Source organism: Aquarana catesbeiana, linkage group LG02, assembly GCF_042186555.1.
Source record: "Aquarana catesbeiana isolate 2022-GZ linkage group LG02, ASM4218655v1, whole genome shotgun sequence".
NCBI lineage: Eukaryota > Metazoa > Chordata > Amphibia > Anura > Ranidae > Aquarana > Aquarana catesbeiana.
Window position 1 is genome coordinate 308,980,185 of NC_133325.1, and position 23,742 is coordinate 309,003,926.

At 42.3% G+C, this 23,742-nt stretch overlaps 1 protein-coding gene across 1 annotated transcript in view; it reads left to right on the top strand.

The window, feature by feature from the left end:
• Nucleotides 1-23,742, top strand: part of VWA3B (von Willebrand factor A domain containing 3B) — a 288,159-nt gene that overhangs the window by 238,231 nt on the left and 26,186 nt on the right. The window contains exons 30-31 of the mRNA XM_073614648.1: nucleotides 10,544-10,630; nucleotides 23,445-23,566. Coding sequence (XP_073470749.1) covers nucleotides 10,544-10,630; nucleotides 23,445-23,566 — 209 coding nt within the window. The remainder of the gene's footprint in view (nucleotides 1-10,543; nucleotides 10,631-23,444; nucleotides 23,567-23,742) is intronic.

Genomic DNA, 23,742 nt, shown 5'->3' on the forward strand with positions numbered 1-23,742 from the left:
ATGGCCTAGGCTATAAGACGATTGCCAAGACCCTGAAAATGAGCTACAGCACGGTGGCCAGAACCATACAGCGGTTTAACAGGACAGGTTCCACTCAGAACAGGCCTCGCCATGGTCAACCAAAGAAGTTGAGTGCACGTGCTCAGCATCATATCCAGAGGTTGTCTTTGAGAAATAGACCTATGAGTGCTGCCAGCATTGCTGCAGAGGTTGAAGGGGTGGGGGGTCAGCCTGTCAGTGCTCAGACCATAGGCCACACATGGCATCAAATTGGTCTGCATGGCTGTCGTCCCAGAAGGAAGCCTCTTCTAAAGATGATGCACAAGAAAGCCCACAAACAGTTTGCTGAAAGCCAGCAGACTAAGGACATGGATTACTGGAACCATGTCCTGTGGTCTGCTGGGACCAAGATAAACTTATTTGGTTCAGATGGTGTCAAGTGTGTGTGGTGGCAGCCAGGTGAGGAGTGCAAAGATAAGTATGTCTTGCCTACAGTCAAGCATGGTGGTGGGAGTGTCATGGTCTGGGGCTGCATGAGTGCTGCTGGCACTGGGGAGCTACAGTTCATTAAGGGAACCATGAATGCCAACATGTACTGTGGCATACTGAAGCAGAGCATGATCCACTCCCTTTGGAGACTGGGCCGCAGGGCAGTATTCCAACATGATAATGACCCCAAACACACCTCCAAGACGACCACTGCCTTGCTAAAGAAGCTAAGGGTAAAGATGATGGACTGGCCAAGCATTTCTCCAGACCTAAACCCTATTGAGCATTTGTGGGGCATCCTCAAACGGTAGGTGGAGGAGCATAGGTCATTAACATCCGCCAGCTCCGTGATGTCATCATGAAGGAGTGGAAGAGGACTCCAGTGGCAACCTGTGAAGCTCTGGTGACCTTAATGGCCAAGAGGGTTACATAGTTACATAGTAGGTGAGGTTGAAAAATGACACAAGTCTATCAAGTCCAAATCTATGTGTGTGAATATATGTCAGTATTACATTGTATATCCCTGTATGTTGTGGTGGTTCAAGTGCTTATCTAATAGTTTTTTTAAACTATCGATCTTCTCTGCCAAAAAAGCCAAAACCGCCTGTGGAAGGGAATTCCACATCCTTAAATAAACTATAAATGTGACAGCGTTGCATCGTTTAACAAATCCACAAATTGTTGAAAGTGATGTGCAGATGAAGCCTCGTGTGAGGTGGTGCAACTAGTAGAGGTGGTGCCTGGCAGTGGAACCTTGTCACAAAGGAGTGAGACCTTAAGATGTATCATTTATGCTTTTAACTTTGGGGTGGAGAGGTTAATTTTTAATCCCTACGATACTGCACTATTGGGGGCACTTTCTTTTTTTCCATGTGCTGTTGAAATTATCGGCGGCCAGTGTGGATCGCATTGGACTAAAATTGGAAGTAGCACAGTGAAAGGAACCCCTATCAGATTTACACCATTATCTGGGTCTTGAGAGTCCAATAGAGGTCACCAAGGACCAGCAAGGTTTTCCAGAAGGAATTGTTGCACATAGTGCAAGGCATGTTTGACCCTGTCAGGGTCTTTCAAGGAGGTGAGCGATTACTGCATGCGGTGGCGGGAGCACTATGCACATAGAGGCTGTGTGAAGTAAAGAAGAACTTTGCATCTCTCTGCATGTTAATAGAGGAAAATATCACTTTTAATATTGGACTTTTTGTCTTAGCACAATTTTTTTTGCACATCACTTTCATCAATTTGTGTATTTGTTAAACATTGATGCAGCGCTATTGCATTTATAGTTTATTTACTGTTTTTTCTGTGGGAGCACTTGTAGTGACAGCAGCAGCATTTTTGGTTGTTTATATTTATTCTTATATTAATTCTTGTTATTGCATAATAGCGCGCAACTACTTCACTTTTAATTCCACATCCTTGCCTCTCTTACAGTAAAGAACCCTCTACGCAGTCTAAGGTTAAACCTCTTTTCTTCTAATCTTAATGATGACTCGCTCCATTTCCAGTACATCCTTCCTGAGGACTGGTGCCTAGAACGGGACAGCATACTCCATATGAGGCCGGACCAGAGTCTTGTAGAGTGGGAGAATTATCGCTTTACCTCTGGAGTTAATCCCCTTTTTAATGCATGCCAATATTCTGTTTGCTTTGTTAGCAGCAGCTTGGCATTGCAAGCTTCATCTACTCCATCGATCCCCGCTGAGCAGGAAGATGACAGGTCCGTCGCTGCACATTGTGCAGCGACGGACCAGTCAGAGCGCTGCTCTCCCCTATGGAGGATCGGGTGAGGACAGACCGTAGAGTCCGTCCTCACCCGATCCGATCCGAAAACGGATGGAAAAGTAGGTTTTTCCTCCGTTACACTTTTTCGGATCGGAGCGGGTCGGATGTCAGCGGACATGTCACCGCTGACATCCGACGCTCCATAGACCTCCATGGAGTGTCCGTTCAGGTCCGCCTAAAAAACTGACAGGCGGACCTGAACGGACAGTCCATGTGAAAGAGGCCTAATTCTGTCCTCTCTTAGCTATGAGGGTGCTTCCTGTGATGTGTCATGAGGATAAAAACTGCAGTTTTGGTTACTGAAGCCCCTTGATTCCCTTGTAATGACTGAGGAGAAGAATAAATGTAATACCATCACCATCTCCCCATCCTTTGTAACCAGATTTCCCTCCTCATTCTTTATGGGGTCAATATGGTCTGTCCTCCCTTTTTTACTGTTTATATACTTGAAGAATTTCTTGGGATTTTTTTTTTGCTCTCCTCCACTGTGTGTCTTTCGTGTTCTATCTTAGCCGCCCTAATTGCACCCTTACATTTCTTGTTGCATTCTTTGTAAAGTATGAATGCTGATGATGATCCCTCAGCCATGTATTTTTTGAAGGCCTTCTCCGCCCTAATTGCACCCTTACATTTCTTGTTGCATTCTTTGTAAAGTATGAATGCTGATGATGATCCCTCAGCCATGTATTTTTGAAGGCCTTCTCCTTTGCTTTTATATGCATTTTTACATTGGTGTTAAGCCATCCAGGACTTTTGTTCGCTCTTTTAAATTTATTTCCCAATGGGATGCACTGGCTAATGCCCTTATTTAATATCCTCTTAAAGCAAACCCATCTCTCCTCAGTGTTCTTTGTTCCTAAGATTTTATCCCAATTTATATCTTTTAGCAAGGTTCGTAGTCTAGGGAAGTTTACTCTTTTGAAATTCGATGTCTTTGTATTTCCCTTATGTTTCCTATTTGTGTGATTTATACTGAAGCCAATTGACCTGTGATCGCTGTTTCCTAAATTGCCCCTTATTTCCACATCTGTGATTAGGTCTGTATTGTTGGTAATTAGGAGGTCTAGTAACGCTTAGTTTCTAGTTGGTACGTCTACCAGCTGACCCATGAAATTGTCCTGCAAGACATTTAGGAACTGGCGAGCCTTAGACGAATGCGCGGTTCTTTCCGCCCAGTCTATGTCTGGATAATTAAAATCCCCCACTATGATAACACCTCCCATCCTTGCTGCTAATCCAAATTGTGATAGGAAGTCTGTCTCCCCTTTCTCCCTCAGGTTAGGGGGCCTATAGCATACTCCCAGTATTATTTTCCCCTTAGTTTCATCCCTTTGGAGCTCTACCCATAAGGATTCCACCTCCTCCCTAGCTCCTTTATTGATGTCATCTCTCACATTCACTTGTACATTATTCTTGATATACAGGCATACCCCTCCCCCTTTTTTACCCTCTCTATCCCTGCGATAAAGGGAATACCCTTGAATGGTTGCCAGCCAATCATGAGAGCTGTTTAACCAAGTCTCTGAAATTCCCAGAAAATCTAAATCCTCCTCGTACAACAGTATCTCTAGTTCTCCCATCTTGTCCAGCAGGCTCCTGGCATTGATAAACATGCCACATAGTTTAGAATGGTTGCATACTGTCCTCTTATTGGGTATTCCAAGATTCCAAATAGGACTTGTTACTATACTTACCTCGGGTTTATGTGCTTTAGTCAACCTACCACTAATGCCCCCAATACTATCCTCTGGAATATGTTCCACGCTGACTATCTCTACCTCTGGACCCTCCCCCCGTCGCCTAGTTTAAAAGCCCCTCTAACTTTACGGTCATCTTCACTCCCAGCAGATATGCACCCTCCTCATTTGGGTTAAGGCAGTGCTGGAAAATAATGCAAAAATATTGACACTTTGGGCCCAATTAGGACATTTTCACTTAGGGGTGTACTCATTTTTGTTGCCAGTGGTTTAGACATTAATGGCTGTGTTGAGTTATTCTGAAGGGACAGCAAATTTGCACTGTTATACAAGTTGTACACTCACTACTTTACATTGTAGCAAAGTGTCATTTCTTCAGTGTTGTCACATCAAAAGGTATAATAAATTAATTACAAAAATGTGAGGGGTGTACTCACTTTTGTGAGATACTGTATCTGAGCAATAAGTTGTAAGGGGGGCATGCTCAAATGGTGTTGGCAGTGGTAAACCATTCACAAAATATGGACACAAAGGAACAGTCCACGCAGGTTTGTCCCGTACTTTTATTTAGTAAGACAGCAAACTCAGTTTCAATGCTTTTTACAGTAAGTCCATAGAATAAAACAAACAAAACATAAGCTCAGTTTGCCGACCAGGCTTTTTCTGGCACTTTTTGTTTACAAGTTTAAATCAGTATTTTTGCTACAAAATTACTTATAACCCCCAAACATTATATTATTTTTAGCCAAAACCCTAGGGAATAAAATTGCGATCGTTGCAATTTTTTATGTCACGCGGTATTTGCGCAACAGTTTTTTTGGTAAAAATACACTTTTTGGATAAAAAAAAAAAACACAACATTTACCCCAAGTTTTTTTTATAATGTGAAAGATTATGTTACGCTGAGTAAATAGATACCTAACATGTCACGCTTTAAAATTGTGCATTCTCATGGAATGGCGACAAACTACAGTACTTAAAAAAAATCTCCACAGGTGACGCTTTAAACACCTTTACAGGTTACCTGTTTAGAGTTACAGAGGTGGTCTAGCGCTAGAATTATTGCTCTCACTTTGTCGTTCACAGCGATCTCACATGTGGTGCGAATACTGTTTACATATGTATGTGCGACTTACGTATGCGTTTGCTTCTGCTCGCTTTACTTTTTTTTTCTTATTTATTTTACTTTTTTTTTTTTTTTATATATTTTAACTGTCCTTTAATTATTTTATCACTTTTATTCCTATTACAAGGAATGTAAACATCCCTAGTAATAGAAATAAGGATGACAGGTCCTCTTTATGAAGAGATCTGGGGTCAAAAAGACCCCAAATCTCTTCTTTACCTTTTAAAAGCAAAAGATAAAAAGAAAAAAAAATATTTACTTGCAGCCTAAACCAGAAGTGACATCTTGACATCACTCCAGTCCTCCAAAGCCTTAGAGTCGATCAAAGAGTATCTACTGTTTGATCGCCTATGGGAGCAGCTCGCTGCACCGTCAGATCGTTTCTTGGGCAAACCAGCGTAAACGGTATGGCGAGTGGTGGGAGCGGGTTTGTCCCCTCCTGCCACTTTTGAAACCTTTCCAGTGGGTCATTATCCACTCACAATGGTCTCATAAGCAAATTGGCTGCAAAAAAACGATACTGGGGTTATGGCTGATATCTTCAGCCATAATCCTGGTAAACCACTTGCAAACTGCAACATATATATATATACGTATTGCGGTCAACAAGTGGTTAACTAGGTGCCCCTGTAATGAATGTCCTACAAAACAGACAGCACTTGTACATTTTAATTGTTCTGCCAGCACTCAGCCTTTTCACCCAACAGCAGACCCCCACAGCAAAGAAAGCAGACAAGAGACCTATGCCTTTCAGCTTGCATATATAAAGGCCTCTGTACAGCTGAAACTGGAGGATTTATCCTACCCAAAGCACTACCCAGAACAGAACTTATTAAGACTCTGAGAAAGCAAAGTTTGTCTCCTCTACATCAGCCATAAACCCTGGAGCATCTCACCTTGTGTATTTTAGAAATGTAGGTGACACACACATACACACACCTAATTGTGTCTGCATATTGTTGCGCCAATATCGTTTTTTTACATTCAAGTACGAGTACTGATACTTTTAGTCATATACTCACCTATACCGAGTACCGATACCTTTGTGGTGCAACTTAATTCCATACAAAATGAATGGGCTCAAATCGTACTGCAAAGAATCGCCTACGATTTTGAACAGGAATCTTCAAAACGCATGCCTTTTCCTTCACCGCTTCTGTGTGAACCTACAGTCACTGTGACAAGCCTGGGTTCACACAGGAGTGGTGGGGGAAACCTCGTGCACAGGAATTGCGCCACAATCCTGTTCAAATCACATGCGATTCTTTGCAGTGAGATTTGAGCCCATGCATTTGGCATGGGCTCAAATCGCACCCCAAAGGTATCCATTTCAGGTATCGGAGAATTTTCATGAGTATTCGGTATCGGTATTGGTACAACTCTAGGATATTGTAAGGATCAGCATCAAAAAAAGATCTTTTAATGAGCCAGTCCATATCCCAGAATGCTTTTTAGGGATTCCTTGCCATGTTTATTTCCCAATACAACAGAAACACAGAAAGGTTTACCCTTGCAGGGGTCATTTGCTGACAATACAGCAAAACAATGTTTTTCACCCCCTGGAAAATTTGTCACATGAACTGTTCCAGCCCAGATATAGACCATAGGCCATAAATGATTTTTTTTTTTTTTTTTTGCCAGTGCACCAAAACAAACAGAAATTTATACATGCACTATTTTTGTAAACGTGCACCACAATGCATAGTGTGTTACCATGTCTTGCAGTACTCTGCAACACAGGAATGTTCCCTTTGAGTGTCTTCAAAAATGTACACAAATGGGATGCATTGCTGGGCATAGTAGTAATGCATGAATTTCTGCATAGGTGTAAACAGGCCCTAAAGGTATCATAGTGAGTTGGTTAGAGATAAAACCCACAATCACTCATCCTAAACTGAGCTTTTACATATTGTTGACATACTGTAAGACCTAACACCCAGTGCACACACACCAGGATCAGCGTCCCTATTTTCAAATCCAATGAAATGAAAGCTATATGGCTAAATAAGAAAGTGGCACATTTTTGAAGCTGCATTCTAGAATAAGGGTCCGATTATATATTGGCTCTTTATTGTAACATCCTATCTTGTTTAGGAAAACCCAGAATTAGTAGGTTATGAAAGTGGTATCTATGCTATTTTTCTGTGCAATTTTTGAAAACAAGGGATAGGACATTTATATTATTATTAAGAGGATCTGTGATATAGGGATTTATGAGGTAAGGTATGCTTGTGTATGTGTACTTGTATTATGTACAATAAATGGTTTGAAATAAAACTAACTGCTGGTTGCCTTTGAGTTCAAAACCTTTTTCTATGTAGTATACTTATATGTAACAGTAGTAATCAATAAAGTTTTAGTCTGTTTCTACTGAGGGCTCTGGTTGTGGATGTGGAAGTAAGGGATAACTTGAGAAACAGCAATCACAGGGTAATTTTATTCATCGCAAATGATGGGAAAAAATACACAAGGGTAAGACAAGAACATTACATTTCAAAAGTTCCAACTTTGCTAAACTGAGCTCCATATTGCATGACATTAAATGGGAAGATATTCTAGAAAAGAAAAACACAGAGGAAAAGTTGGAATGCTTTAGGAAAATATTAAAGAACAAGAGGGTTCTTTACTGTCAGAGCAGTAAAGATGTGGAACTCCCTTTCACAAGCAGTGGCGTCAGCTGGGACACAAAATACAGGATATGGGAATTATAACTGACATAAACCCACGCACACACCCATACCCAGGTTGAACTGACAGGTTGAACTGGATGGACTGTATTTATTCAACCTTGCTAACCATGTAAATATGTAAATAATGGCATTAGCCATTGTATTCCAATGGGCAGAAAATATAAAAGAACTAAGGTTAAACCTGGGTGGCTAAATTTGAGCATAAAAGGTATATTAGAGAAGAACTGAAGGGACACTGTCAGCATTCCAACACTGCAAAGAATGCAATAAGAAATGTAAGAGCGTGATCAGAGCAGTAAAAATAGACCACAAGATAGCGGAGGAGTGTAAAAAAAACAACAATTTCTGTTTCAATAATTTTTTATTATATTAACAATAAAAAAAGGAATGTCTTTAAGAAATACAAAATAGAAAACCAATTACAATGTCATTACACACATCCAACATATTCTGGGATATTGGTAATAAGACTAGAACAAAAATATTATATGTGGGTGTATTTATCCCTCAGGAAGGTGTGTATCATAAGACTGTACAGTAGGTAACATTGTTGCCAGATAAAAGAATGAAGAAAAGGAGAGAAAAGGGAGGAGGAAGAAAGAGGAGAAAAGAAACAGGAAAGATAGAGTCTTGTCCATTCTGAAGCTCTCCACCGATCACATCTCTCATTTTCAATAGACCTCTGGTACTTGTAGATAGATGAGCCAGGGTTTCCATACCCTAGCGTACGTCTCGGGATGTCGTCTACTGGCATGCTCAACAGATCTGAGCATCCCTAACAATATTAACCATTGTGACCAAGTATACCAAAGAGTGAACAGGTCCCTAAAACTGTCTAACCTCAGGGTATGTCCACCAGACATGGAAGGATGAAATATTTTTAAAAAATATATTAATAGTAAAAAGTCAAAGTTAGAGCATATTGTCCCCATAAAGAATTGTCAGGGGAAGTTGGTTACAAGTGACAAGGAGAATGCATTCATATTAAATACATTCTTCTCCTCTCCTTTTTACATGGCAAATGAGGTTCAATGTAGGAAACTGTAAAGTAATGCACTTGGGGGCTAAAAATATGAATGCAAGTTACACGCTAGGGGGAGAACTTCTGGGGGAATCGAGGATGGAAAAGGACCTTGGGGTCCAAGTAGATGATAGACTCAGTGATAGCATTCAATGCCAAGCTGCAGCAAGTAAGGCCAGTAGACTATTTACATGCATTAAAAAGGGTATTTACTCAAGAGATAAAACTGTAATTCTATCTTTTTACAAAACTCTAGTCCAGCTGCATCTTGAGTATGCGATTCATTTCTGGTCACCATTCCTCAGGAAGGATGTGCTGCAACTGGAGAGAGTCCAGAGAAGGGTAACAAAGCTAAAAAGGGAGCTTGGGGTCTCAGTTATAGGGAATGGCTACACATTAAACAAATTTTCCCTGGAGAAGATAAGTTTAAGAAGGGACATTGATCAGATTATACAAATATCTAAATGGTAATTCTAGCATAGAGAGAGTAGAGATTTGGAACTCCGTTCCACAATCGGTGGTATCAGCGAGAATTGTCAAGGATTTAAAAAACTTTTAGATGGGCATCCTAGTGAACTCAATATGCAGGTGGCAAAGTGGCAAAGATATTAATAGGTACACACACCCACACCCACACTGGTTGAACTCGATGGACTGGGGCCTTTTTTTGTCAACTTTACCAACTATGTAAAGTTATGGAGATTATTACCTGCTCTGTGAAAAGGCTCAAGCTGAAATGTACTCATTTACTAACGTGACTAACAAGTTAGAGCAGCGATTCATCCGACCCCCCCCCCCCCGCCCCCTCAATCCCTGCTCACCATAAAGTTTCAATGAGAGATAGAGATTCAGAGGGGGTTATTTAATAAAACTGCATGGTGCAAAATGTGGTGCAGCTTTGCATAGAAGCCAATCAGCTTCCAGGTTTTATTTTCAAAGCTCTATTGAACAAGCTGACGTTAGAAGCTGATTGGCTACTATTCACAGTTGCACCAGATTCTGAGTGCACCAGTTTTAGTAAATCCCTCCCTCCAGAGACTCTGAAATTAAACATTTTCTGCTGTGTTCTCTCAGTAGATGATCCATAATTCTTGATGACTCTTGTGTCATGGGGCTCTTTGTATTAGGTGTTTATTTGTAAAACAATGGTTTTATATGACTAGTAAAATGAGCAAATACTGTATATATAAAATTAATGTAATGACTTATAAACTTAATTTAAAAACAAACATAAATTATGAGTTTCACTTTATTTCATGTTTTCTGTTTATGGATCTTTTCGGAATATTGCTGTTATTATACAGTTTAACTACTCAGTAGGTGTTATTAATAGTTCTGTACTGCCCCAAAAAACCCAAACAGATTAGAAACTGATGTATACATATACTGGAGTATTTTTTAATGATTTTCATTGCCATATGTAAGTAATGTACAGCAAACATTATACAGTTGGCATATTTCGGTACATATAAAATATATTACACATCAGGGTCATATTTCAACAACAAACATCAGACAATTCATATCACAGAATATACCTTGTCTAGGTTCCCAAATGAAAAGATTTACAGGAAACCAAATCACTTGTAGAATATCAAAGCTGATATAGTCACAGAGAAGAAACAGAGAAAAGAGAAAAGAAACTATACAGAACGGTTCTAAAAGAAACGGATGTATATTTAGTTGGTTTATTTGTAATACCTCTTAACTGTAATATTCATATCATTTTCCCCAGTGAACACAGATGTCAATGCTATGCAGCCAGTTGTTCCTGGACAAAAGGTGCTGTCTGTCTGCTCTCACAATGGATGGTATGAAGAAGGTAGGAACAAAGATCTTTGTCTGTAACATAGTTTAAAATAATGTTTTTCAATGCAAGTTTATCATGTTAGTTTAGATTGCATGAAAAGGTTGTATTTTAAAGTTATGTACATTTCCCTCTCAACTATGTAAAATTGTGTAAGAACCAGATTAAGGTATCCTGGTTGAAAGCATCCAATTACAACAATGTTATATATATATATATATAGAGAGAGAGATGTTTGTTGGATACCTTTATCCAATCTTTTGGCCCATTGCCATTTTTGGATAATACCATTTCACAAAAACATTTCAATCTGCTCTAATGTCAATGCTAGCTTTAAAAACCTAAAACACATTTTTGGATTGTACAGGACACAGGCATAGTTGCAGATGATTTGGTTATAAATTTCTACCTTTAGATGATTGGACACTAGCAAACAGAACTGTCAAGGCACATACATACTCACACCAATTCTCAATTTTTTGCTAGTGTTCTTAGGTAATGGGCAGGAGATAGAACATGTTCTATTTCCTGCAATTTAACATGTAACATGTTCCAAATGTGAACTTTATTGCTACAACCTAACTACAAACCAGCACAGTTGCTCAGAGCACTATATCCTGCATTAGGAACTCCTCCTTAGCACATTGTGCAGTGCATTGAATTAATTGCAGGGTGCTATACTGGTCCAGGGCAGTGACGATCCCTGAAAATCCCTTTCTGGAATATGCTCATTCAAAGCAAATTAATGGGGGTGCCCCATTCCCTCTAAAATATTGCTATTATTCCTCCATTTGGTGAGGAAGGACCTGTCCCTTTAAATCTACCTCTTTGTGCCTCAGGCAATCCTGATCTTGCCTTTCGGTGTGTATACTTTAGACTGTGTTTTTCTTCATTTTTTATGTTGGAGCTAGTCTTTGTTACTTAAAAAAAAGAGAGAAGAAGAGAAGTCTCTACAGTGGCATCCTGTGTTGCAGCCCTGTCAGATGCTATAACCGTTTCTTCTCCTGTTACGCAGTTCTGTGTCTATGCCTGTTCCTGCTTGTGGGTCAGGCTTACTCACAGCTTCAACTCAGTGCTGCCCCTCTCTGGACCTGGACTAGATCAGGTGCAATTTTCAGACTGAGACAGCTATAATTTCTGCTCTCTGGACTGCCATTTTACACAAGTGGGCACAACTGTTGGGACAATGGAGCCTTTTTCACGGGGAAACTTTTTGGTCACTTTGGTGGATTTTATGGGGAAGCTCACCACCCTGTGGGAAATGCTGGGCCGAAGGGGCCTTAAGAGGCACGCTTCAGTTTCTCCTTCTTCTTCTATCTTGGCTCCTGCCCTACTACAGGAAATGGAGGCGGATGTGTTAAAATGTGAAGCGGAATAGTGTGCACTTACTTTTGCAGAATCTACAAGAGAGAAGGCTGCTTCACATAGATTCTCAAATACTCAGACGCTATAGCTGTCCTGGCGTGTGAGGTTTGCTCCTGTTTAAAACTGAGCTCTCCAAAGACCATCTGTCCTAAAGTTACCAGAAAGGGCTCCAAGAAGGCTCATAAGCTCTCGTTTCTCAGGCACTCTCTAGTTGAGGAAGCTTTCCATAGTGACTGGCCACATCCTGAAAATGTATTTATACCTCTGAAATAATTTTGCCAGCAATAGCCCATAGATGAGAAGTAAAAAAAAAATAAGCAGTTCCTTCTGTCGACTCCTTGTTATTAGATTTACCAGGTCTCTGCAGTGGACAAGAGACTTTAATCTCCTTTTAAAGCCTCGCTTCCATGGGAATTTGTTGAAACAATTGCAGTATAGCCGTTGACCATGCTTCTATTCTCATATACCTATCTATCCTCCAGCACTTCATTCAAATGCCTTAAGCCTCGTACACACACTTAGATTTTCGGATGACCAAACGTCCCTTTTTAGTGGCATGCTAGTCTCATGTCCAAAGTGAAGAGGCTACTCACAATAACAAAATTTACGTACAACAGAATACGTCAGAAGTGAGGTAATGTGTTGAATAATTTTGTATGTATTCTTTTGTTTCTGAGCATGCGTAGTTTTGCGCTTACAATTTTTTTCGTACGAAAACCGCACTAATGAAACGAAAATCGGACGTTGTGTTCACGTCCAACAAAAATGTTATTGTCTGCACATCCAGCTTTTGTCTGACGAAAAAGCAAAATCAGCTGTCGAAAGCACCGTACTAACGATCCGAAAACCGGCAGACAGCTCGAATTTTTCCATCCGATTTTCGTATAGTGTGTACAGGCCTTAAGAGTATTGCGTGGACGGTTTTGGGTATTCCCTCCAGCAGATGTTCTGATTAGGTATTCTGTCCATTCAGATGTGTAGGGTCCTCCAGCTCAAATACTGGTCTGCAAAACTGGTCTGTAGAATCATACCTGAAAAGGATGCCCTGTGTGGGACCAGTGGACTCTTGGCCATCCCATGTATCTGTCTGATTCTGACCTGGGTGGAGCATCAAGCTCCGTCCCTGATTGCAGTACACATTCTGAGCATATTTCAAATGTATCTGGAATAGTCCCTTGGCTAATCTTACTCACTTAGTGGTTTTCCTATCATTTCCACTAGACAAGTATCAGAGCTGTCAGCCTTTTGTGTAAGGTGCCTTTCCTGATGCTGCACAAGGATAAGGTTGTCCTGAGACCTAAGACTTCTTTTCTTCTTAAGGTGGTCTACTCCTTTTACCTTAACCAGGACATCATCCTGCCCTCCCCTGTCTAGCTCCTACCCAGATAGCAAGGATAACTTGCCACACATTCGTAGCAGTATTTAATTGTAAGTCTTGTGAACTTGCTGCACATCTTCCCTGGCAAGTTGTACACTTGCAGAGGACTTGAAGCACAAGTTCTAGTTAACACTTTTCCAATTTGTAGCAGATTTGCGTGGTAAGTCTCTAGCAAGAGCAAATTTGCAGTGGTGTGTCTACAGCAAGAGCTCTGCAAGTCTCAGCAAGAGCCCTGCAAGTGTCAGCAAGAGCCCTGCAAGTCTCAGCAAGAGCCCTGCAAGTCTCTAGCAAGAGTCCCGCAAGTCTATAGCAAGAGCCCTGCAAGTCTATAGCAAGAGCCCCACAAGTCTACAGCACAAGCCCCACAAGTCTGTAGCCAGAGTTATGCAAGTATCCATTTTTGGCAAGAAAAAAGAAGCAAGCAGAGCAAATCTATAATCCCACAATCTGGTGATAGTGAACCCACTGCTATTAACCTAATCCCTTACTGTACACATGTGAAATACATTCAATCCATTGCATAAAAGAATTCATCTAACATACATGATCGTTGGATAGAATGCATTTCACATGTGTACAGTAAGGGATTAGGTTCATAGCAGTGGGTTCACTATCACCAGATTGTGGGATTATAGATTTGCGCTGCTTGCTTCTTTTTTCTTGCCAATTAACTGGTGATCATAGGCATGCGCAGGGGGTGTGCCAGGTGTGCCTGGGCATACCCTAATCACCCCAAGCGCATTAGCATTATCGCTCTGTGTGCAGGCAGGAAGATGGGAAATATCTCCCTCTGACCAGTTCTGCCATTCATGAAGTGCTACTGTACTTCTTTTTCACTGTACCGGCTCTATCATAAGAGTGTGTGTGTCTGTATGTGTATGTATATGTAATATACATCACACACACATATATATATATATATATATTGTGGCAGTAGGACCCTGTGCTACCTGGAAGATTGCTGGTTTACGCCAGATTTTGGAGAGAAAGGCACGCTGATTGCACAGCTGTGTGCTGGGCTATTTAATTGTGACCTGGCTATGGCTCAGGGTTCCACCCAACAGACAGGAAGTCTGTGCATGGGAGTCAGGTGGGCTCCCATTCCTCTGAGAGGAGTCAGAAGCTGCAGGAGGCAGACGTACTTGGTGACAGAGCAGCAGGAGTAAGCTAGGAGAGAGCTTCACTCTAGGAAACTCTTTTGGGTCTGAGGAGCAGACCTAAGGCCTAGGCTAAAGGCCGGAATCAGTCATATGGCAAGAATGTACGCCAGGAGGCTAAAGTATTGAGTGTGCAAGATACAGTAATGGTGGAACCCCCTGCGTGGGCTACTGATGTCTTTGTGAACTTTTCCGTGCTTTTAAATAAAAGTGGGCTACCAGGCCCTTAAAAATACAGTTGTGTACTGGAGTACTCACTGACAACGCACCTACCATTTGAGTCTGATACCCCAATCTTACATATGGTGGAGAATGCGGGCAGATTTGGAAGAGTTCCAGATCCTCGCATACCAAAAACAGTGAGTAGCAAGAAACTGTGTTTTGCAGCAATGCTGTGAGGAGCGGCTCATGTGAACCAGTGGAGTCTGCATGTGAAAGTGTGCTGTTTGCAAGTCTTAAAGAGACGGTACGCAAAATTTTCCTGTGTTAAAAGGAACTGTGTTAAAAAGCGTTGTGTGCCTGACTGCAGAGATGGGGCGGTCAAAGCGCAAAAAGGAAGCGATGTTTGCTGAGATGAGAGACAGAACCTTGTGGCTGGAGGGGTTGTTACCGACAGAACAAGCCCCAGACTGGTGCAAGATGCATTTGGCCGCACTGGAGCAAAGGAAAAAGGAAAGCAAGCCGTCCTTTAGTGCAAAGAGTGAGCAGATGGGTGCGGTTGTCCATGGCAACAAAGCAGAAATCCATACAGCTGACTTCATACGGCCTATGCTGCCTTCTGAACATGTTATAGACTTTTTGGATGATTTTGCGATGATTGCTTCCTACAGAGGATGGCCTAAAAGTCGCTGGGTTGAGTTGGTGCAACCTTTTTTGATGGAGGAGTACCAAGAGGTGTACCGCGGGATGTATCATAACCGAGATGACTACGACAATTTCCTAGGAGCAATCCAATCTAGAGAGCGCTGGAAAAGATCAACAGGGAGAAAGTGGTCTCCCATGGCAACCGGAGAAAGTCTGTTTGCAGAAAAGAGGAGCTACAGCGGAGATGTGGCTCAAATTCTAAATGAAGAGGTTTGTGCAAAAGTGTCTGTTGTCACCCCTGGCAACCGTGAAGGAAATTTTGTTCAGCCTGCAGGGGGTGATGGAGAGCACAAGAAATCAATGGTTTCAAGTTATGGCTGCTTGTGTGAAGTGGTCAGCCCAGAGAAGAGAGCACAGTATCCAGCATCCTGCAAGGGGTATGACCATGTGTGTAAGTCTGCTGTTACCCCTGGCAACAGAAAATCTGTTTGGCCTGCAGGGGATGTTGGAAAATCCAAGAAGGATGCAATGTTGCCCTGTGTCCATGTGGGGGCATTAGCTTGTGAGAGCACAGCAAAGAAGGGACAACGCCCTCAATTGAAGCTTTCAACACCTTCCAAATGTAATGGTAAGACTGTTGCAGTTACAAATGTGAGAGAGACTGGTTATGGGACTATTCCCTGTGAAGTGGGAATAAGTCCAGTGAGAAAAATTGCTTTCAGAGACTTGCAAGTGAATACCCTGTGTAGTAACAAAGCCCAGTTTGAAGCTGAACCTGCAGCAAGCTTGAGGACTGGTAAGGACTTGTCTTCAGGCAGTGTATTGTTTAGCAGGAAGACAAGTGGTAAAAATGAAGATATGTTGCTTGCTAAAGCAATTAAAAATGTGATATTGCATCCAGAAATGTCAGGGGTGATCACTGAGAAATGTGTGCCGTTGCCCCTAGCAACCATGGCAGGTGTAGCAGAGGTGTCCCTGGAGACCACCCAGGAGCTCATGGTGTCTGAGCTCAGAGTTTCCCAGGACAACTGTGTCGCCGCACCGACTGACAAGTGTGTTTCACATGAGGTGAAAAGCAATGTACTAAATATCCTACAATATCAAACTGCTAATGTGATAACACAGCCTATACAAGGCAGGAAGGTTGATAATGATGATGTTGAAAAGTGTATTACTGACAATGTTGATGGTTTGGTGTCTCCCATGGTAACCACAGGTAGTGCAGCAGAGTTGTCCCAGGAAATCTCAGGAGGACTCCCAGTGTTGGAGCCGACGGGGCTCCCGGACAGCTCTGATACTGCTCAGGTGGAAAACGATGGGAAAATAGCTCAACTGATGGCGCATGAATTATCACAATCTGATGTGGGTGACAGTGACTGGTGCAGATTGTCTGCTGCTAAACCACTCTGTCCACCTGTGTCTCCATGGGCAGAGGGAGCAGTACTACAGAGTGCTGATGACTGGAGCACAGACAGGATAGACTGGGATAGTCTCGCCATTAAGGTGATAGCGTGGTGGAAAGAAATTTCTGAAGATAATAGTAAGCTGGACACTATTGCTGCTGTGACAAATGGAGAGGCTGCAAAGCCAGTAGACACAGGTGCGTTGGCTGTTGCAGAACTTAACCCCCTCCAGGCGGAAGGATCGGAAAAGGGCGCATATATAGCAGAAGTTTTGTCCACAGCAAAAGAGATGAGTAATGTTGAGTGTCAGGATGATGGGATAATAGATAGGGACTTGGAAGGGCTCAGTGTTGCTGAAAATGAGACGATGAGTGTGACACATGCATTTAGCGGTGCTCATGGGGAGCCGCAAGTTTTGTCAGTGGCCTCTGAGGTGGAAGTCTCTTTGAGTGTCTCGGCCTCTCAAGCCTTAGCAAATGAGCCCCTCCACGTCGTTAGTAAGCGAAAAGTCCCTAGAGTTCTGTGTTTAGATGTGGCATGTCTAGAAATAACTGAGATGTTGTTGGAATTGGTGAAAACCTTTCCGCTGTATACCTGCATGTATCCACCACAGATGGGCGACCTGGTACTGCGTAGTACCAATCAGTGGAGACACGTGGTACAGGCGATGTTAAGCAATGTTGATAAAAATTGGTTACTGCAATGTTGGTTACTTTTGCGGAAAGTGGTCTCGCAGTTCTCTGCGAGAGTGCTTCCAGCGACAGTTATGTGCGGAAGGCGTTCAGGGGAACTGCTAGAGGAATCAAAAATGATAGACATAGTGGAAGTCTCTCCGTATGCTGGTGTGATGAGGTGCATTCCTGCTGGTGCGGTCCGAGGTGCAGCTGAGCAGTGGTTGGTACATGGCGCGTGTTCTGTCTCACCCGCTAGACCTCATGTAAAGGAAGGGCTCGGAAAAGACGCAGCAGTAGTGGGAATTCAATCCATCACTCGCAGGGAGGTGCAGTTTGAGGTACCCGGAGACACTTTGACAGGAAATGACAGTGTTGGTAACTGTAATAAAAAAGTGTATGAGAAGCACTGTAGAGCACTATCGGACAGCTCAGAGGTATTGGTTGAGGTACCAATGGACACAGAAATAGTTAAAGAGATTGGTGTGGAAAAATGTGGCGAAAAATGTGCGTTGGTAGGACAGTCGCTATTGGAGTGTTGGACAACAGGGAGCAATGTGAAACTGCGGGAATGTCCCATAGGGAGTAACTGCTTGCCTGTAGATGGTCCCTCCCTAGACACTGTCCTAGCAAACAAAGTGACAAGAGGTCTTGATGATAATAATATTGAGTTGAATAACCCCTTGTGGAACATTGCTATTGAGGTTAAACAGAAGTATGTGGTGTTGATCTCAGATGATTTGGTTGCCAAGGGTAACCACACAGGGGTCAGTGAACCTGATAAACGGATGTTGTTGGTTAGTGTTGCATCAGGTAGTGAGAGGGGTCAGTTCCTGACAGATTTCATGGAAGTGGGTCCCCAACAGTCCCAGGAGAGTAGGTCTGTGGGAGGAAAAAGGAGGATCCCGTGGCCAGAAGGTGGAGGGGATAGAGAGATTAGTGGGAGCCCACGGTTCAGGAAGAAGTGCTGGTGGAAGCACACCCGGAAGAAGATGTGGGTGGAGTGCCCCTTTAGAGAAAAGGTTGGGCAGATTAGGACTCCTACTGCTGATAGTTGGCACAGAGGTGCCAAGGTGAAGTGCTGGTGGAAACATACCCGGAAAAAGAAATGGGCCTACGCAGCTAATGGCTGGCACAGAGGTGTCCCATTCTTGGTGACGGGTTTATGTGTTCCTCCCTCCGGTTCGAAACAAGGGGGGAGGATATGTGGCAGTAGGACCCTGTGCTACCTGGAAGATTGCTGGTTTACGCCAGATTTTGGAGAGAAAGGCACGCTGATTGCACAGCTGTGTGCTGGGCTATTTAATTGTGACCTGGCTATGGCTCAGGGTTCCACCCAACAGACAGGAAGTCTGTGCATGGGAGTCAGGTGGGCTCCCATTCCTCTGAGAGGAGTCAGAAGCTGCAGGAGGCAGACGTACTTGGTGACAGAGCAGCAGGAGTAAGCTAGGAGAGAGCTTCACTCTAGGAAACTCTTTTGGGTCTGAGGAGCAGACCTAAGGCCTAGGCTAAAGGCCGGAATCAGTCATATGGCAAGAATGTACGCCAGGAGGCTAAAGTATTGAGTGTGCAAGATACAGTAATGGTGGAACCCCCTGCGTGGGCTACTGATGTCTTTGTGAACTTTTCCGTGCTTTTAAATAAAAGTGGGCTACCAGGCCCTTAAAAATACAGTTGTGTACTGGAGTACTCACTGACAACGCACCTACCATTTGAGTCTGATACCCCAATCTTACAATATATATATATATATATATATATATATATATATATATATATATATATATATATATATATAAACACACACAAACACATGTGTGTTTGATCTTTGGGGTGCACACCCTAATAAATAGGCTACACACACCTATGCTGGTGATTGACCGGTACTTAGGTGGCAGCAATCCTATATAATCCCTCAATCTTCCATTAATATCTTTGCCACTAGTTTTTCTTGTTGTTTGTCCAAGTGTCTGCTTTTATCAGGTCTATTCACTAATAAGTGAAGAGAGGTGAATTGTCAGAAAAATCCAAGCCAAAGTGGCTGAAGAACATAAAAAAAAGCTCTCATTGAAGTTTTTTTTTTTTGCCTATCTTTTACCATTTCCCTAAAAATGTACCTCAGTTCACTGAATATTGCATTAAGACAAAACTGATCTTTATAAAAACATTTAATTAAATATTTGAAAAAAATCAATATTTAACATTGGATTACATCTTAGTTATTTTTTTATGAGGGTGAACATTTAACAAAACATAAAAAAGAACATTTATAATATGAAAAAGAACACATTCTCAAAAATAATAAAAATGATACAATAAAAAAAAAAAAAAAAAAAAAAACTAAACAAAAATTGCAGTAATATAAGATAATATGTGAAACAGTGATGAAGTGCACTAATTCAAGAAGCTAAGCAGCAAAAATAGACAAGTATGCAAGAATGACTATCACTAATTTAAAAAAAAACAAAAAAACACAAATTGCAGTAATATGCGATAATATGCAATACTATGTCAAACAGTGATAAAGTGCACTAATTCAAGAAGCTAAACAGCAAAAAGACAAATATTCATAAATGACTATCCCTAATTGAAAAAAACAAAAAAATATAATAATATGCGATCATATGTGAAACAAGTGCTGGACTCAAAAGCAAGTATTCATCTGATTTTACATAAAAAACAATAAAACAAGTCCCAAATAATAAAGTGTATGTGCATGAAAAAGTGATGAGATGTGAAGATCACATGCTCAAAAAACAGTTCTTGAAAGTTGTGAACACAATTGTTCCCACCATCCAGGCATCCACCAGGAGTGTGCCCCAGCAGCTCACCTTAAACAAAGACCACAACAGGTCTATTGGCCCTTTGGTATACAAATCCTTAATGGCAGTTCCTGTTCCACTCTCTTCACCTGCATCAAAATCCACAGCTGGCCTGACAAGGCTTTAACATATGGATCGTTTATGGAAAGTCACATTCCACTTCATTCTCCTCTCCTAAAAGTGCCACTAGACCTGTTGTGGCCTATTGTTTGTTTAACCGGTTGCGGACCAGCCACTGCAGTTTTACTGCGGCAGGTTGGCTGCACTACGCGAAATCACGTTAATGTACATGATCTCGCTAGGTCCGAATAGCAGGCGCGCCGCGAGCTCCGTGAGTCCGACCGCGGGTCCCGCGGACTCGATGTCTGTGGGGATACCCGCGATTGTCTCACGGAGAGGAAGAACCCGATTACAGGGAGATGTGATCAGTGTCCTGTCACTAGGCAGAACGGTGAAATGCTTGTTTACATCAGCATTTCCCCATTCTGCCTAGTGACAGGACACTGATCACATCTCCCTGTAATCGGGAGCGGTGATCAGTGTCGTGTCACACATAGCCCCCCCACAGTTAGAATCACTCCCTAGGACTCACTTAACCCCTGCAGCACCCCCTCCTGGTTAACCCCTTCACTGCCAGTCACATTTACACAGTAATCAGTGCATTTTTAATCACACTGATCGCTGAATAAATGTGAATGGTCCCAAAATAGCGCCAAAAGTGTCCGATGTGTCCGCCATAATGTCACAGTCATGATAAAAATTGCTGATCGCCACCATTACTAGTAAAAAAAAAAATATTAATAAAAATGCATAAAAGAATATGTATCGGCCTAAACTGAGGGAAAAAAACATTTTTTTATATATGTTTTGGAATATTTATTATAGCAAAAAGTAAAAAATATTGCTTTTTTTCAAAATTGTCGCTCTTTTTTTGTTTATTGTGCAAAATATAAAAACCGCAGAGGCGATCAAATACCACCAAAAGAAAGCTCTATTTGTGGGGAAAAAAGGACATCAATTTTGTTTGGGTATAACATCCCACGACCACGCAATTGTCAGTTAAAACGACGCAGTGCCGAATCGCAAAAAACGCTCTGGTCAGGAAGGGGGTAAATTCTTCCGGGGCTGAAGCGGTTAAGGTGAGCTCCTAGCATATAAACAAGGAAAAATAAAACATTCCGAATTGTGCTTCACTAATGGGATACAGTGTTAGGGTTAGTCACTCCTTGATTTCTACCTCTCTGAACTCCATATCAGATCTCATGGATACCACTCACCTCTCTGCACACCACGCTCCAGCACCAATTAAAGAAAAACCTTACACACAGCAGGGAGCAATGATGAAAATTCACCCACAGTGGCCTCTGTGGTGGGATAACTATTACACAACATAACTGAACCAGAACTTGCAGCAGACTTGCAGAATGTTTGCAAAGAAAGTTGATGTGGAGTCATGCAATGCAGATTTGCTGTAATTGTGCAACAAACTTGTGAAGCTTGGCAAGTCTAGCAAGAGCTTAGCAAGTCATTTTCAAACTTTCAGCACAATTACTTGCTACCTGGGTAAGCATCCTAGGGAGATTTTTCATCACTGCTTGAATGTGGTTCATGCTGCATGTGTTAACCTATCAGCTATGATCTCCTATAAACTTATGGATGCTCTCTTTGTCCTTCCTGAGGGATCTCACAGAGGTCATTCTGCTCCTCATTCCACCATAGGTAGTTGGATTTGTCAGGTCATTGTTCAAGTCTATTACTTACATCAGGGGTGCCCAACCTTTTGAAGAGTGAGGGCCACTTAAGCAAATTGGTAACTGGTCGCGGGCCACAATGAGCAGAGCGGTTGGATGACAATCTGATCTGCCCAGACGGAAGGGGACGGATCCCCTTATGTTTTATCGGTTGACCGCTCCATAGAGGTGTATGGAGGGCCTGATTGGGTTGGACCGATTGCATGAAAGGGGCTTTCACACTGATGCTCTGAGGTTTACCCACTTTGGGTGCAGCACAGTGCACCTGTAACTTTTCTTCAGGTTATCTGCACTTTGCCATAGACTTCTATTATATCCTGAAGGAGTAGTGCATGTTCTAAAAGAATCCCAAAGGCGAGATAACAGAAGTCTATGGCTCAGTGCAGGTAACCCACAGGTGCACTGCGCTGCACCCGCTGATCAGTTTGAAAGCAGCCCAGTAACCACTGCAGAACCAATATGCACATATAAACACACTGATTTTAGTAATAAACTTACCTTTAATAACAGTTTTATATTTAGGTATTGCCGGCTGTTGCTGTCCCAGGCAGAGTGCATTTGTTATCACTCTGCCTATGACAGGAGCCAGTCCTATACAGGAAGCATTGGCTTATGTGGCTCTGCTCTGCAGCCCCTCGCTTCCTCCACCACTGGCTTCATTCACAACACTGATGCTCTAAGATGGCGGGTCAGCAACCCACGATCTGGACTTGCCAACCCTCCATCCCAGAGCTGGAGGTAGCGGGACACATCAGAGGGCTCCGTAGGCCACTGGTTGGGCACCCCTGACTTACATTCTGTTCCACCCTTTATTGTTAAGGTCCTCTCCACCAGACCTGATGGTGCTTCTTGGGCTTTTCCTCAGCAAGCACCTGTTTACAGATTTGTAGGGTGGACATTGGAACTAATTCTATTGTTGGCTTCAGCCATAAGGTGCTACAAGCAGCTGTCTGTCACTGATTTTGGATGTCATGATCATCTAAGATTATGCACTATGTACTGTACGATCAGGAATAAAAGATTTCTGACTTACCATAAATCTGTTGGAGTGGTAAATCTCCTCTGCCTCTGTTACTGTTTTATTGTTTGCGAAAAAACTGAAGCCATGTTCACACCTGAGCATTTTGGGATTCTGCCCATGATCTCAAAACATAATTTCAGGTGCCATTCTTTTCAATGGCACCTAAAACGCACTGCAGTTTTGCAGCGATTGTTAGCAAATCAAATCACATTGCGTGCAGCTTGTCGTCCAAAAGAGGCCCAGGTGTCAACAGGGCCTGAGGATTGTTGTTGGTGAGAGGGGTTATATGGGGTTCCTGACAGCTCTGTTTACCTGTGTCCAATCTCCTGGAGGCAGCAGCATATAATTAAGTCATTTTATGCCTGTGTCCTGTACTGTATTTAAAAAAAAAGCTTTTACAGGCAAGTCAAAAATCCTTTATTTTTTGGCCATGGTTTGAAAATGTTATTTATTTTAGGATTTATTATCCATGACTGTGGTGATCTCACCTATTTTGTCCAGAGAACCTCTGGAGAGGTGGCAAGGATACAGAGGGAAGAAATACTGAGTGATACTGATGACTACATAAAGGAGATAAAGGTAAACATCATAATAGCACTCAAAGTGGAATTAAACTGAAAGAAATACCTCCTTATTCCAATGATGCAGCATTTAAGTCCTTCACGGGTCGTTGTCATCTTCTCCCTGGCTATTCTGGGGTGCCAGGTTTTCAGCCCCCTGATTGTCATCCCGCGCATGCACACGGAAGTCCATCT